The sequence below is a fragment of the Sceloporus undulatus genome, chromosome 10 (assembly GCF_019175285.1).
Source record: "Sceloporus undulatus isolate JIND9_A2432 ecotype Alabama chromosome 10, SceUnd_v1.1, whole genome shotgun sequence".
Classification (NCBI taxonomy): domain Eukaryota; kingdom Metazoa; phylum Chordata; class Lepidosauria; order Squamata; family Phrynosomatidae; genus Sceloporus; species Sceloporus undulatus.
This window is the reverse complement of record NC_056531.1, coordinates 16,710,204-16,727,547: the sequence shown is the minus strand read 5'-3', so window position 1 is coordinate 16,727,547 and position 17,344 is coordinate 16,710,204. Positions and strand designations below refer to the sequence as shown.

The window sequence follows — 17,344 nt, the reverse complement described above, 5'->3', positions numbered from 1 at the left end:
AACAGAGGCTGGATGGCCATTTGTCAATGGGGATGCTTTGATTGAGAGTTCCTGCATGGCAGAATAGTGTTGGACTGGATGGACCTTGTGATCTCTTCCAACTCTATGATTCTATCCTCTGAAAGGTTTGTCCTCTCAGATTTTTACTCCACAAATTAAAAATGAGCTTCGTCCTTGTCCAATGTCTCAATATATTATATCTTTCCAGCCTTATGAACAACACTACACTGAGGGAAAGGGAAAGAAAAATGAAGCACATTTTTGTTAAAACGGGTAGGACTGAAATCTGGGTTGCAGAAATAATGCAGCTTGATACCACTTTAATCGCCACCACTCCATCCTACATAATCCTGGGACTTGTAGTTTTGTGAGGCACCAACACTCTTTGACAGAGAAGGCTAAAGACTGTCTTAAAACTACAAATCCCAGGATTCCATATGATGGAACTACAGTACTTAAATTGGTGTCAAACTACATTATCTCAACAATGGAGTTTTCCTCTGACTGGGGAAATGATTTTTTTAAAGTAATTTTTAAAAAGAAGTTCCTTCTTCTATGCTGTCATTTCCTTTTTCTGTAATAGTCAGAGAAAAGACCCCTAAAGCCTCAGACTGCCTGTTCTGAATATCACCCATCTTCCTACATTTAGCTTCCACATTTAGCCAAATCGGACCTACATGTTCTGAGAAATCCCATGGAGAGATGCAAAGGTATTTTGCTGGACTAGATTTCTCTCAGTGAAAATAGAATTTCCACACTTCACAAGACTAGTTGTGAGAAAGCGCACAACTGGCATTGAACGTTTGCGGTGTTTGTGAGGCTTACAGGTCATTTGCAAGACATAAGATGTGCAAACTCGCATTTTTAAAATGAACAATACCTATTTTAAAAAGAGCATCAAGGAAATAAATATGCTGAAACAGGCTTTGGCCATGGGAAGGAAGGTAGGGAACTGGGTTCAGTGCTGCAAATAAAAGGTTAAATGGAGAGGAAGTGCATTTTAAAAAAACTGTGCAAGAAGAAAACTCATCAGCCCCACAAACAGTACAAAAAATGAAGGGAAAGGCTGCAGGTGAGTCTGAGAGAAATCAAGTGAAACAGGCAAAGAGATTTTCACGTCTCTAAGTCACAAGTCCTCTCTGCCTTGCAACAGCTCTGCTGAAGAAAAGCTCTCCCTAGGCTCGACTAACCAAGACCCCTTTTTTACAAACAAGAAGCTGGGAGGAGCCTAATAGTCCTCTGGTTACAAAGCACGTGCTTTGCCTCGCTTCTGCAATGGACTGCCATAAGGTAAGAAGAGCCAGGCTCCATTCAAGGTGAAACACCAGAGGATGCCCATGTTGACGGGCCCAACAGGTAAAACCAGAGAGTTTCTCTACTGGGCCAATCTTGGTGTAGCCTCCAGATGCCAATGAGAAGGCTGGAAAAAAGACAGGAAGGGATCAGTCTGCTCCTTTGCCCTTCCAAGCAAACGCCACAGTTCAGTCGTGGCATTTTGCTATCCATTTATGTAGGGGTCCATGATGGTCCATCACCTCCTAACAAGGGGAGCGGACTCACTAGCCACTGGTGGCAAGATCTTTGGGGCAGCATTGACCCCAGGGCTACGTCCCCAGGGTCAAAAAGGTGATATTCCCTTCTCTGTCAAGGCCCAGCTCTGCCTTGTCTGTACTCTCCACTGGTGCTGCTGTTGAGACCCCGCCACGTAGTGTGACCGTCCTTTGGTTATCAAAGTCAAGTGCCACCTTCTGCTTGACCAAGATGTTCCTGGGGGGGCTGCCTGGTTTGTCCATAGGGGAGAGCAATGGCTCATTTGTGGGTTCGGAGTCATCTGTGGCTTTGGACTCGCTGTTCTCCTCCTCCAGGGGACTCTCCGTCTCCTCTTGCTCCTCGGCATCGGACTCTTCACTCCCTTCCTCCTCCAAGGTGAGCTGGAACTGGAACTTACTGGCAGGGACTCCACCACCCATCTCAGACCCCGGCTCCTCAGGTGGTGGGGAGGGACTGTGGGGGATCATGCTCTGATACCACTCCCGGTTGTCTTCCAGCGTATCCAAGATCTCCTGGGCATCTGGGTGAACTAAGTCAGCCCATGTTTCCCACAGAGGATGGGCTACATAGTCAATGAACCCCACCTGGGCAGGAGAGAGACAACAAGGGGATGAAATGTACAGGAGAACCCCAAAAGTGCAATCATGACACATGGTCTTTTAGGGGCAAATGGTTCACTGATACCCACCCACCTGGTGCCAAAGCCACTGCCACCCACCTCTTCCAGCAGAGAATCAATTCTGACAGCATAAAAACCTCCTGTGCCAACTAAGACAGTTCTGATGTTGTCCAGATCAAGGAAAGTCATGGCACCACCTTATTCTGCTTTGGAATAGTGTGTCCAGTTCTGGGCACCATAGTTCAAGGACGACATTGACAAAGCTGGAACAAAGCTGTGTCCAGAGAAGGCTGACTAACATGGGAAAAGATCTGGAAACCTCCAACTCCTATGGAGAATTTCATGGAAGAATCTGGGTATGTTTATCTTGGAGAAGAGCTGATGGAAAAATGACATGGGAGTTTATCCCATGGGAGGAATTTCTCTCATTTTCGAATGAAAAGAAAGTGGGGCCAGAACGCATTTACGTGAATTCACTAGTTTAGCGAATCTATGTGAATTCAAATTGAGTTCAAACTAACTTCGGACTGACTTACCATTGCCCAAAATTGCATGTGGTAGTCTATCACACAATAACGTTAAACCCCATGATTGCGTTTGGATTGCCATTTGATTATACTTCCAATTTCCCTTGTCTGATAAACTCCATGATATCTGAAGGAATATCACCATGTGGAAGATGGGGCAACTTTGTTTTCTGCTGCTCCAGAGGGCAGGACCTGAATTAATGGGTTCAAATTATCAGAAAAGGCATTCTTCCTAAACATTAGGAAGGGACTGTTGGGGAAGGTAGAGCTTTCCCGGAACAGACTCACTTTCAAGGTGGCAACTACTCCATCACTGCAAATGATTGAGTTTTTTGGATCGCTTTTTGGATGGAAGCCACCTCTTGCAGTTTCATTCCAATGGATGGTAATGGGGGTAAAACCAGACATAGGTAACCCCTGTCCTACTCTTTGCTGCCTTTGGCTTCCCTTCCCACTGGGTGGCCACCTCACTCACCATCCCACAAGGGAGATGAGGCTCCCTAGCCAAACCTTTGAAATATTAGTGGTTGCAATTACACTGAATAACATTAAAGACATTCAATCCACTCATGTTAAAATATGCAGGATAGTTTTTTTTAAAAAAATCTGCTCTTTGGCTCGCTGATTAATTTGTGAAGCTATTAAAAAGTATTATTTAAAATGACTGAGAGAGCCAGGATGGTGTTATGGTTTGAGCACTGGACTATGGCTCTGGAGACCAGGGTTCAGATCCCCACTCAGCTATGGAAACCCACTAGGTGACGCACTCTCAGCCAAAGGGGAAGGCAAAGGTAAACCCCTTCTGAACAAATTTTTCCAAGAAAAGCCTGATAGGGTTGCCCCAAGTCAGAAACAACAACAAAATGACTGAAAATGGCTAGCAATGAGTAGTAAGTTATTAAAGTAATGACAGCCATTGCTTTAACAATTTCAGTCATATAACAATTTAAAAAAAACAAATTTCACAATAATCGGTGAATATTTTTTAACAAACTAGGGACAACACATGATTTAAAAAGTGATTTCCAAGCCCTGCAGCTGCCTCTTTATCTGTTCAAATTATGTTCTCATCACACACAATTTGTATTTGGGAAAACAACCTTAATTTCTATGATCAGGTTCAATCACTCAGATTTGAATAAGTGTGCTGCTTCTGCCTTACATAATGATCCTTCCTCCAAAGTGTAGGTCCTGAATAACATTGGGAACATTGCCACTGCACCCCCAATTTTACTCCAAAACAAATACAAAATATAATGCCTTTGGTGGCTGTGTGTTTGTTTGACATGCAGTTCCAAATCCTGGCAGGATGCATGTCCTGCTCCAGGTCTCCTCCACTTTTTGAACATTTCAGACTAATAATTCACTTGAAAACCAGGGGTTTCCAGCCTTCTGGAGCAGGTTTCTGGGGTGCTAGAAAAGGGTTTGCAATGAGGAGAGGAGATGGAGGTCCCTCCTCTGGCCAATTCTGTGGTCAAGTGATTCCACTCTTAAATGCAGTTGAATACAACAAGAAATGCAAGGGAATCTTGTAGCACCTTGAGACTAATTGTACAAAAGAAGTTGTAGTATAGGCTTCCATAGACATAGGTCTATGATTGGATTGGGTAAGATTGGGTAAGAACTACAATATATCCACAAACTCCAATCCATCAACAATGGGTTGAACAGAGACAGTGGCTTCCTGGCACATTACACATATTAAAACACTGGTTAACGCCTAACTTCACAAGGGCGCTCCCATCTCCTTTCTGGTTTCCAGTTTGCATAAACCATATTCTTAAACACCACTTGTATAGTTTTCCACCCATCCTGGCCTTAGGCAGCATCTTCCCTACTGCCTTTGTCCCTCAGCAACCATTGTTAAAACTGAACTTGTCACCACACCACCATATCCACTAGTATTGTATTGCTATGGCTATTCATGCAGTCATAAAGGTTCTTCCTGGGCACCAGTTCATTTCATGCATCTGAATGAGTAGACCAATTCTACTGCTAGAACAAGGTGCTACAATATCCCTTTGCATGCTGATTTTCCAGACCATTGGTTCCCAAACTTTGGTCCTCCAGGCATTTTGAACTTCACCTCCCAAAAGCCCCAGCCAGCTTGGTCAACATTCTAGAATTCTGGGAGCTGCAGTCCAAAACATCTGGAGGACCAAAGTTTGGGAACCACTGTTCCAGAACAACACAGCTATGTCTCTGGATTCTGCAGCCAGTAAGGCTTGCCTCTTGCCATCAGTAATAGAAACCTGGGCATCTCTTCTTACCAGGGCAGCCCTGCAATGAAAGGCCTTCCCTCCCCCCACATCCAAAATGGAGGTCCCCTGGTCCACCCACCTGGGACTTCTCTATGGAGGCATTGTGCTTGTCACACATGGGACTGATTTCCATGCCCTTCTCCCGCTCGCAGTCTCCCTGGTGGAAGAACTCCACCATGATTCGGTCGGTCCACTGGCGGTACAGCTCTAGCGGCTTGGTTGGGTTGCTGAGGTCTGCACAATGCACAATGTTCTGTAAGACCTGTGAGAAGAACCAACAGCACTACTAGACGTACTGAGAGGGTTGATCCTTCCTCCAAAGTGTAGGTCTACTAGATGTACTGAGAAGGTTGAGGCCTTTGCGGTATCGGTCAGTTTCTACAGGCCATAGGAAACCTCTTGCAGGCACCTATTGGACAGTACCCATAACCCATGCCGATATGCAAGGGCCTTTCTCTTCCCTCCCTTTTTGATCCCAAATTTGAAAGGGATAGGGATTTCAGCCTCTCTTAGAACTCCCTTCTCCTTTTGTCATCCCAAGCCTTACCTGTATACGGTCTGAGTAGTTGTCCAAAAGCAGCACCCCCAAGCTGGTTACCTTCTTGGTCTCCACCATAGTCTTCAGGTCAGCCAGGAGGTTCATGTGTTTGGACATGTCTGTTGCAAGAACCTGTGGGTACCCACAAAAAAGTCTGGTGTGTTCAGATGGATGGATGGATGTTCATAGACAACAGAAAACAGATAGATAGGTAGATGAACCATAGATATCCTTGAAGGAACTCAACTGAAGAAACTTGCCTTAAAGTGACTCAGATGAATGGTCCACCTATTTTCAGAGTCCATCCCATCCCTCTCTCTCAGTGGTTCCCAACCTTTGGTCCTCCAGATGTTTCCAACTTCAGCTCCCATAATTCCTGACTGTTCGCCAAGTTAGCTGGGGCTACTGGGAGCTAAGGTCCAACACAAATGGCAGACCAAAGCCTGGGAACCACTATTTGGAGTCATTGTGGACTGAGTCTAAGACCAAACAATTGCTGTCTTGGTACTCTAGCACTTAATGGCAACCCTTTTCCTGAACTATATGTGCTGCATCATCTGCCTGCCTATTTACCTACTCACCTACCTACCTGTAATACTTAAAAGCACTGCTTTCAGGCAGAACCTGGATGCCAGAAGGGTATCATACATTAGAGTCAGTAAAAGTATTAATAAAAGTTTATTTTATAAAGCAGGGGTGGGCAACCAAATAATCCTATTTGGTCTTAGAGACCTCTATGTGCAGCCCCTGGACCCCCTCATGGGAAACCCCTCAAACCCATCATATCTCCCCCCAAAAAATTGGGTGGCCTCTGTTCCAACTCTAGGATTCTATGTATTTTGTATTTCTTAATTTAATTTCTCTGATACCTTTCCCAGACCAGCTGAAACCTTTGCACAAAGAGGACCCGATTGGGGACTGTTCCAGACCTCCCCGCCACCTCCATCCAACCTTGACGGGGGTCTTGCTTTTAACTCCCGGTTCCTCTCCATCCCACCCAAGCTCCTCACCATGTCAATGGCCATCTTTCTTAGCATTTGCCTTTGCTTCTTGGAAAGGTTCTGGAAGATGTCGCAGTTTTCCTCTTGCAAGAGCTTGAACCCCACCGCCAGGTGGTGGTTTTCCAGCACTGACGCATCATTATACATCAGTGCCAATTCTGAATCTGGAAATAAAAGAGTGGTGAGATGAAATGACGAAAGAGAAGAAGCAACATCAGCAGGGCAGAAGCACGATCTCTGCTCCTGCAGACCAGAGAAAAGCCTCTTCATATTGGTAGAAAGCGAGGGACATAAATCCGCAGCAGTATCATCCTCACATGCGAGAATGAGTCATTCCCTAATTTCTGTAGAAAAATGACCTTTTCTGCAGTTTTTGTACTCACACATCTTAAAGTATTTTGGGAAGCTATTCTGTACATCATCTTTTGTGCAAAAAAACCCAGCATTTTCTGAGACACGTGTGTCAAAGTTCTTTCTTTTTTTTCACCAAATGCATCATTTTGCACAAAGTGTATTTCTCAGAACTGTTGGGTGTAGGTTTTTTTTGCTTGGAAACTTGTTTCTTGTCTGAAAAGTGGTTGGCAGAAGCACATAGATTTCTTTTACAAAAATGATGGGTTTCCCCTTAAAATAGCACTTTTTGTAAAAAACAACAACAAAAAAGCCACCCATGTGTGCTTTTTTGGTGCATCTCGTGTGTACCAAAGGGAAACAACAACAACAACAACAACAACTTAACATTTTCCACAGAATAATTCTCCCAAAAAGTTTAGGTTGTGCAAATACTGGTGAAAAACTGGAAAATCCTCACCTCCGTGTAATTCTTCCCAGCTGGCTTTCTTAGCTATTGGGAATCCTTTTGGGGGGCTGAGAAATGAATAACAATGGACATCTCTTCTATCCCTACAGGAAACACATTGGTGTGGGTTGTGTGCGTGCGTGCAAAAACCTCAGATTCACATTCCTTGTTAGCAACGCAGCCTTGCTCAGTCCATTTTTCAGCCCAATTCCAAGTGCTAGTTATTGAATATAAACATGGTGCTGGCCATCTTTCTGGTAAGATTTGTTTATTCTTGCTGACTTCATAAATCCAGTGTCTTAAACGCTTTGAACTGCTGCTTTACTGCTTGTTTTATGATGACTGCTTTATTTTTCCTTATGGCACGGATGTGATTGTTGTTTGTATTTTATGGTACATGGCATTGGAACAAATTCGGCTGAAGGATGATACAGAAATATACTAAACAAGAGCAGACTACGCAGGGATGGATGCAATCGGGCCTAGATAGCAATCCATTTGCTCATGTTGCAAAACCACAAAGCTTCACAAACCTCAAATGATCCTACAAAATAGGACAGAAAGTGAATTATAGAAAAGTCCCACTCTTCACTTTCTATCCTGTTTTGTAGGATCATGTGAATCTTCAGGTGTGGGTACATCATTCACTTTGGAAAAGCTAAAGCTATTTTGTTACTAGGGTTGTAATAAGATATTTTTTCACTACAAGAAACGAGATTATGACTAAATATGAGATAGAAGTTCCTGATGTAATAAGGGCTTTTGCATGGTAGAATCGACTCTTGCAGACAGTGATGGAAGTTTCCTTTATTAGTTGCCTCTCAGCAATGTTCCCCACCCTGCAGTGATGCTAAGAGTGAAGAGTTCTTTGTCATGGGTGCAGGATGAACAAACAGACAAATATAAATTAAAGAACTGGAGGGAATAGAGGTCTTTCCCAGAAGAGCAGCAATCCTGCTAACTAGCAAGAAGGGGAAATCTAATTCAGATTCCAGGGGCCAGAAAATCATAGAAGCATAGAGTTGAAAGAGACTGCAAGGGGCATCCAGTCCAACCCCATTCTGCCATGCAGGAAATCTCAATCAAAGCATCCCCATTGACAGATGGCCATCCAACCTCTGTTTAAAGACCTCCAAGGAAGGAGGCTCCACCAATATCTCCTAATGTTGAGCTGGAATCTCTTTTCCTGGAGCTTGCATCCATTTTTCTTCTCTGGAACAGCAGAAAACAAGCTTGCTCCCTTCACAATATGACAAACCTTCAAGTATTTAAACACGGCTCTCATATCATCCCTTAACCTTCTCTTCTCCAGGCTAAACATCCCCAGCTCCCTAAGTCTTTCCTTATAGGGCTTCATGGTTTCCAGACCCTTCACCATTTTAGTCGCTTGCGTTTGGACACATGGCTCCAGTTTCGCAATGTCCTTTTTGAATTGTGGTGCCCAGAGAGGTCCTTGGGGGCCATTTTATGGATGGTCCAAAACTACCGGGATATTTTAGCCGAAAATATGGAAAACCAGGAACTAACTCAGGAGATTATGTAGGCAGAAAGAGTGCTAGAAAATCGCCAAATAAGGGTGGCCTGAGTTTAAACCAGATTAGGCCTGAGTTTTCCCACTCTTGGTTACTAGTCAGTGTGGTTCACTCACTGGTGTTGATCAGGAACTGGTTGGAGACTCCCGGGTGGTCAACGTCATGGATGGCAGCTGCAAAGATGGCGGCCAAGATCTCCAGGTCAGTAAAAACAGCCTGCAGGGGGACAGAAGCAAGAAGAAAGATGAGAGCTGGAGAACAATGAAGGGGTGCTGAGACACTATCACAAAATGCATCATTTTGGGCGCAAAATGCGTCAGTCAAGCTGCTATCCAGACACCACCACATCAAGATTATATTGCTCCGTTAGTAAAAAGAACTGACCTGGGCTACATCTGCACTGCAGACTTCTTGCAGTTTTACACTGCTTCAACTGCCATAGCTCCATGTCTTGGAATCCTGAGATTTCTAGTTTGTCATGGCACCAGAAGCTCTCTGGCAGAGAAGGCTAAATATGTCACAAAACTACAAGTCCTACAATTCTGTAGGATGGAGCAATGACAGTTAAAGCAGTGTCAAACTGGATTGTTTCTGCAGGGCAGATGAGACCCAATCCTCAGGGTGCTGCACAGTAAGTAATATTTTGTGCTTGCATAAATTTACTTGGGTCAAAAGTGAAACATTTTACATGAATCAGGTTCACAAAGTTGCCACTGCAAATTGTAGTAATTGCAAATCCTGGTATAGTTTTTGTTGTTTATATATTTTCTTTTATCTTGACATCTTGGAGTGAAGTTATAAATGCAGACTGGATTCACCTTCGCACTGGCATGGAAGCCACTGATGCAACAGCCTCTTCCCCCCCCCCCCCAATGCTCCCTGAATCCCTGCCTACCTCCAGAGCTGGCATGGAGAGCAGGACATGCGTGGACTGGGCCACATCGGCTGCATGGATGTTATTGTGGTACGCAACGTCCAAATGGTAGTGGTCCTCCAGGGTCATCATGAAGGTGATGAAGATGTCCACGGGAATCTGGAAGGACTTCAGCAGGTCCCTCTCCTGCAAGGTAGGGGACAAAACATCCAAGCATTTTGAATTTTTTCTCAACAACACCAATTTTGTTGTTGTTGTTCTGTGCCTTCAAGTCATTTCTGATTTATGGCAACCCTAAGGCAACACTATAAGGGGGTTTTCTTGGCAGAGGAGGTTTGCCATTGCCGTCTTCCGAGACTGTGACTTGCCAAAGGTCACCCAGTGGGTTTCAGGGCTGAGCCAGGATTTGAACCCTGGTCTCTGGGGTCATAGTCCAACACTCAAACCACCAATGCCACCTGTTGCCCAGCACAATAAATGTCTATGAAATCCTCTGCATCTGTTGCTTCTGAGGTTGTTGTGGGGGACCAGCAATTATTTCACACAGATCATAGAATCCTAGAGCTGGAAGGGACCCCCCCACAATGGTCTTCCAGTCCAAGACCCTGACATGCAGGAATACACAATCAAAGCACTCCCTGTAACATATGGTCTTCCATCCTCTCTCTCTCTATCTCTCTCTTTCTCTCTTTCCTGGAAACAGCTTAGGGATCCCCAATTTTGGGTAGCATTGCTCTCCTCACTGAGATGGGGTCATTTTTTGCCTCCCTCATTCACAGTGGCCCACATTGAAAGGGGTACTGTGCTTCTTGGGAGGCTTTATGGGATGGTGAAGGTTTTAAAAGGCAAACCACTGCTCCAGGAAAAGTTTTTATCTGGAAAAAATAAGAATTTGGGGTGCTGAGGCCACTTGTGGCTTGGGATCACCATTTCCCCTCTCTGTATGGAGCAGAGAAAATCGCCTGCAAATTTCAACCAAATTTGCAACTTTTACAAAGATGAGATAACTCACCTGGAAGATGCTGTACATGATGACTGTCAAGGGGCGGCAGCCAGAGTATTCTGAGATCTTGAAGACGTCCAGGCCCCACCGGTTCACATCCTCCAGCTCCTAGCAAGGAATAATAATAATAATAATAATAATAATAATAATAATAATTTCTTAGCCACCTCTCCCCAGGGATCAAGGCAGGGAACAACAACAGACCAACAAATATACATCCATTTAACATCAGTTAAAAGAGCAAACAAAATACATAAGTATTAAAATAGACTATTTTTAAAATCCACTGCTTAATATTTACAGTTTTAGAAATCATCTAGAAGGGACAAATGGTTTGGCAAAGGAACCAGCTTTTGCCTGGAACATGGGATGTGGGTGGGGTGAAGAGGAGGAGACCCCACAACTGTGGGGCCACAAAATAGACCAGCTCTGGCTACATCCGCACTGCAGAAATGATGCAGCTTGGCACAGCTTTAACAGCCACAGTTCCATGAGTTGGAATCCTGGGATTTGTAGTTTGGTGGGGACAAGGCAGGTCCACCAACAGGCAGGCAGGGTTGGAGGCCTCAGGCAGCACCCGGGTGGGCAGGATGCTAGGACCCTTGTCTGCTGGAAATGAACGTATCACAGGTAAGTACCAACGTTCGTTTTCCCAGCAGACAGGGTCCTAACCTCCTGTATTCTGGGTTTTACAAAAGCCCTCTCGAACTGGGAGGGAAGTGCTGCTAGGAGACTGTGGCCCCCGACACAATCTGTTGGAGGACCCTCCTTCCAAATGACGCCTCAGCGGACTGAGACCCGTCCAGTTTGTAATGTCTTCTGAAGGTCGAAGGCGACTTCCATGTGGCCGCCCTGCAAATGTCTGACAGGGAGGCGCTAGTGGCCAGGGCCATAGAGGTCGATGCATTCCTGGTTGAGTGCGCCATCACCCCCTCGGGTGGAGCGACATCAAGAGTTCGGTAGCTCTCTTGAATACCAGACCTGATCCACCTACTCAGAGTCGAGGCAGATACCTTGCACCCCAAAGAACCCGGGAGAAAGGAAATGAACAACATCTCAGATGACCTTAAGGTTGAAGTCCTCTTGATGTAGATTTTGAGGGCTCTGCGCACATCCAATGTGTGCCAGGTCTTTTCCAAGTCCTTCCTAGGATCGGGGCAGAATGAAGGCAGGAGAATGTCCTGTGGCACCTGAAAGGCTGAGTTGACCTTAGGCATGAAGGTAGGGTCTGGACAAAGGCACACTGAGACTGGCCTAAATATACACAAGTCTTTACGTACCGACAGGGCCCCCAGCTCTGACACCCATCTGGCGGAGGTAATGGCCATGAGGAAGATGACCTTGAGGGAGGCCTCCCAAAGGGACTTGATCGGCCCAACCATCAGCGCTTTTAAGACCATGTTCATGTCCCAAGATGGAAAACGATGTCTGGTGGGCTGGCCCTGTTGGAAACTCCCCTCAACAGCTTCTTAACGTGAGGATGGCTGCCATTCTAGCTGCTCTCTTATGGAACAGAACTGACGTAATGGCAGACACCTGCCTTATAACCATGTTGGGTCAAGTCCCTTTTTAATGTCATCTTGAATGGACTATAGCAGGTCAGCCACTGAAAACCTGAAGCCGTCGATGAGAACGTGTCTAAAAGGTGGATTATGGTGGATGATGTGATCAATCAGAATAGAACCTGATCTAATCTGGACCTATGGCAGCTTCCAGCCTATCACTGATCACCTTGTCAACTGGTTATAGCAATGAAGGTGATATTAAGGTGATTTCATTTGTAGTAATTAAGACTTACCACTCTGAAAGAGGAATGTTAATGTCTGACCTCCAATTAAAATTTCAAAACAATGTGCAGTTCTTTACTGGAACATCTATGAACCTGTGTAAAATAAGACTAATCCATGGTTAGGCAAAGAAGACACTGGATTAACCTTTATCTCGCAGACATTGGTGAATCCATGCAGAAGCATAGATGCACTCTGTGTTAACAGGGCATGTGGTCAGAATAAGTCTGATTTCATCTGAGGATGAACTTGTCTAGAGTCTTCAAAAATCACCCCAACTCCATGTAGCAGGCTATCATCAACCTATAGGAAGGCTGAGGGGTCTCCCGGCTGAATGAACTGCCGATTAAGGAGTCATGAAATGGGAACAGAGGGCTTGTTAAAGCTTATGCTCTTAATGAGAAGTGCTATGGCTGATAACAGTTTGCACAAAGAAGGTAGAACCATGTGCTCATCTTATGTCTTAGGCTGTTCCAGCTAAGGCAAAAAGGCTCTGGCCCTAATGGAGACAAGGATGGAGGCCCATGAGGGAGGAAGAAAAGTCATCATGTTGGCTTATGGCTAGCCCCTTCCCTTGTTGAATTAGTTTCCAGGCATCTTCTCTAGCCTGGAAAAAGGAGAGGGGGTTGAGCAGAAACAGCACAACTCAAACTTCATGGGCTAACAGTAATAAAATGAACACCAGAAAAAGTTAACCAGTATCTCTTGTAAATCTGAGCCCCCAGACCTGTTGATGTGGGGGCTCTCCCCTCCTTTATTTGCCCCATCAAGGGAGGCTGCCTGGGCAGTAGCTTCTTCCAGGCACTGAGGAAACTGCTCTTAAGTTAGCAGTGACTGAAGACCATTGCTAATCATGGGTAGATAGCTGCATATGGCCTGTAGTGTAGCCCTGATATTCACAGGACATTTTGTTTTATTTATGTTTAAAACAGCCCCAACTTCAAGCTGGGGTTTACAAGCTTAGCCCTTTTTTTATCTCAGGCAGGCTTTATAGTAACCTGGCTGCATGATAGAAGCTGGCTTGGTCCTCAACTCCCTTCCCACTTGCATAGGTAGCTGGGAAGGGCAGAGGGGCTGCTGTGGGACATGGCTCTACATTTACCTGAGGTATGTCTGTGTCCTGAGAAAGGATAATCTCTGATGGAAAGGAGAGGCCAAGCGCTCAAGCTGCACTCTCAAGAGTGCCATTGGCGGGTTACAGACCGCCAAAAAATACGCAGTGACTATGTATTAGGGTTAGGAAGGTGCGGTGCTTCCGCACCCCCCTAACCCTAATACGTAGTCACTACGTATTTTTTGGCAGCGGCTGTTCCAGCATAGCGTCCAGACGTGTCACGGCGCCTATGACGTCGCGAGTGCGCATTTTGGAGCTTCTTTTTTGCTCCGTAACGGAGCCGCGCGGTTTGGCTGCAGCGGCTCCCTCACGAAGCAAACAGCAGCGGCGGCAGATCGCCGCAAAGCGGCGGTTTATAACCCGCCATAGTTTGGGGGCAGCCAAACACAATTGGGGGTGAAGGGAACTCTCCACCCATGATATCCACAAGTGGTTTCTCCCTTTTTATTGTTGTAATTTTTGGGGAGGGAACACAGGAGGATTTGTATCCATCTGCTCTCTCATAGAATCCTTGGGTTGGAAGAGACCCCAAGGGCCATCCAGTCCAACCCCATTCTGCCCTGCAGGAATTCTCAATCAAAGCATACCTGATAGATGGCCCTCCAACCTCTGTTTAGAAGTGGGTGGCAGAGGCCATGATCTCTCTGGGGAGGACATGAAGCCATTTTGTGCTTTTTTTGGTGGGATGCTCTGTGGCAGCCAAAAAAGACCATTTTAGAGGTGGAAGCTTCAGCTCCTGCTGGGCCAAGTCCAGCTTCCTTTACAGCCATGCGGCTGTACCACATAGAGGAGGAGTCCTCTGCCTCCTTACACACCATCTCATTATAAGAATTCAAAAGGAAAGTGCAGGAGCCCTGGCAACACCACCATGTGTTTCCCAGTCTGCAAAAGGATACCCCACACCTGTTGGGGTCCTGGGTGCCATAGGGGCCAGAGATGGGAAGGAAGGGGGAGACCAAGGGTTTATGCCCCCATCTGCCCTCCTGGCAGTGCCTGCAATGGCCATGGCAGAGGCCTCATGGCAATGCCTGCCCTGAGCGAGGGCATTAGATCTGGCAAAGATTATTTGGTAGCTGGAGAGAGAGGGCCCCTGGTACTTACCCTTCTCCTGTGTCTTCTGGCTGGCTTGCCTCTCTGACCTTGGCCCTGTTTCAGGCTGTGCAGAGGTGATGCAGAGAAATCCCTTGCCATGGCTTTTGGCTGGCCTGTCCTCTGAACTCTGGCCCCAAATGGGCTGAGCAGGGATGCTGAGAAGGGAAGTTTCCATAACTTCTGGCCAGTTTCCTCACTGATCCCTGGCCTTAAACAGGCTGGGCAGAGGTGATGTGGAGAAACAGAGATATGGAGGGGATACCCCTCACCATCTGTTTCCACGGCTCCCATGTGCTGCAATGCTGTTGCAGAAATCTCCTGTGCTCCCACCATGAAAGGGGGGCAGCTTTGGAGGAGAGGGAGAGTCATGGGCAAAGCCAAGACCTTTCTCCAATCCTGGGAGCCCTTGCCATATTAAGTCCTTCTTCATGCTCCCAAGGCATCAAGAGAAACGAAGAGAAAAAGGACTGGAGTGGCTGTAGTAAAGAAGCTGCAGAGCAACAGCAAACACATCCCAATGGGTCTCCCTCTGAAGCCAGCTCCCTCTGTTGAGCTGGCAGACCCTGAGCTAGGGAAGCCTGAGCTAACGATGACCCTTAGCCAGTGCTCTTGGGGTCCTCTGCCATAGCCACCACCAAAGAAGGGGGGAAAGGCTGGAGAGAGGAGAAGAAGGGAAGGCCAAGAGAACTCTCAAACCGCTTTCGGAGAAAGGAAAAACCTTGCTGGCTCGAAGAGACACTTCCTGCTAGGAGCATAGGCAGGAACAAGACTGCAGCTCAGGGGGGCTAGTGTCAGAAATCCCCTTCATTCATTTATTCATTTGGGGTTCTGTCATGATGAGTTAAAGAGATTAGATTAAGTCATTTTTGGCCCGTTACAGATGGGCCTAATAGTACAGACTGGGTCCGTAATAGGGTTAGAAAGGGGCGTCACTTCTTGATGTCCCTAACCCTAGTACGGACCCAGTCCGTACAAAATGGCGGCAAAAGTTCCAAAACTACAGCTCCAGAGACCTGATGGAATATGCCCAGCCACCCTGATGCCAGCCCAGAAGGCCATAGAAGAGGCAGAGAGTGCAACTTCAAAGGACCAAGGGCTTCAGAGGCACCGAGTGCATGAAACCAGAAGACTAGAGACTAAAGCTGCTAAGAGAGCTGACTGCCTGACATCAGGAGAGATTCGAGCTTCAGCCCCAGGAAGGGTGCAAGGCCAGCAGGGGGTCCATCGGCAGGAGCGTGGACCTTCAACCAGAGAAGTGAACACAGTCACCAGACGACTGCTTGGACCAAAAATAAGCGCAGGAGGAGAGAAGATCTCCCAGGAGGTGAGAACGAATTCTGGGAATGGACCTTCCACCATGGTGAGCAATGCCAATACCCTTGAGGGAACCCAGGGATTAGCTCCTATCTTGCCATGGGGCCAAGGGTGGGGGAACGGAACCCAGAACCAAGCTAGAGACACAGGCAACAGTTCAACAGCCGGGGGGCCCTGCCAACACCCAGACACCAAGACCCCTGATAAAAAGGAGCCAAATGAGAGACCTTGTCCTGAGACTCAGGGATCACTGGCTAAACAGCCCACATTGCCTTTAGGGCCTGAGATGGGGTTGCCGGCTGATGAGGGCCAGGCCAAGGCCAGGCGAGGCCAAGATAGGCTGAGGTGGGGGAGGACCAAAATGAGAGGAGCAAACCCATAGAGATGCTCCCCACGCCGACACTGAGCCCAGACCCTTCAGAGGCTCCCAGGCGATCCCTACAGCGGTGGCAACCCTTAGGACCACTGAGAACCCTGTGGAGCAGATCAGCTTTGCCAGAAGGGGGGAGAGGTTTAGCAAACACGGCTGCAAGCAGCTCTCAAAGTTGCCAAGTAAGCTGGAGAGGCAGTACTATTGCAGCGCAGACAGTGAGCGGTGGATTCTCGCTCAAGTCTTGACACACACGGCAAACTCCCCTCCAGGCAACATGGGCAACAACCTAAAAAACTGTGAGGAAAAGCCCGACCATGCAGGAACAGAAAAGGGCCAAGGTGCGGAGGGGGGCCAAATACCCTGCACTGAGAACACTACTCCCCATCCAGCTACAGAAGCTGTTCTGATGGCTCAGGGGCTTACTACTCCCAATCGGTGTGATAGTGAGGCTCCAGGAATCCACAGACTTCACTTTAGGGACACAACTGGGAGTGATCCAGGACCAAGCCTTTATGAGAAGCCTGGGGCCAGGACTAAAGAAAACCAAATAATTCAACCGGAGAGGTCCTTTGAGCTACATGACTTAGACTACAAGGGGTTACGGTTAAACCTCAACTCCCAAGAGTCAGCGGCAGCACTCACTAAGATAAAAGACAGGGACTACCTAGACATGAGGGCTGACACAGAAGAGAGACGAATTGCAAAGGATCCCACTGGGGAAGTGGGATCCAAACCACCACCTAAGACTGGGTTGATGGGCAAAACTTTTGATGCGGCCCAAAAAGTTGCCTTGGAGAGTTTCCGAGATCAGTGGGGGCTTAAGAGGTTCCACCCAGGTCTATACCAGCAGGCAGAGGGCTTTAAACCAGGAGGTTGGGCCCAATATAAACGGTGATTCAATGACTGCTTTTGAGTCGGTGTGCCAAGAGATCAGGCTCTACAGAGAGACCCCGAGTAAG

At 46.8% G+C, this 17,344-nt stretch overlaps 1 protein-coding gene across 2 annotated transcripts in view; it reads right to left on the bottom strand.

Annotated features, from left to right (window-relative positions):
• LOC121916644 (cAMP-specific 3',5'-cyclic phosphodiesterase 4C-like) overlaps window positions 1–17,344 on the bottom strand; it is an 83,630-nt gene continuing 66,286 nt past the window's right edge. For both annotated transcript variants that reach the window (XM_042441948.1, XM_042441949.1), the window contains 7 exons: window positions 10,715–10,813; window positions 9,724–9,888; window positions 8,945–9,044; window positions 6,507–6,661; window positions 5,506–5,628; window positions 5,038–5,220; window positions 1–2,135 (listed from right to left, as the gene is read on the bottom strand). In XM_042441948.1, coding sequence (XP_042297882.1) covers window positions 1,605–2,135; window positions 5,038–5,220; window positions 5,506–5,628; window positions 6,507–6,661; window positions 8,945–9,044; window positions 9,724–9,888; window positions 10,715–10,813 — 1,356 coding nt within the window. In that variant the 3' untranslated portion in view covers window positions 1–1,604. The remainder of the gene's footprint in view (window positions 2,136–5,037; window positions 5,221–5,505; window positions 5,629–6,506; window positions 6,662–8,944; window positions 9,045–9,723; window positions 9,889–10,714; window positions 10,814–17,344) is intronic.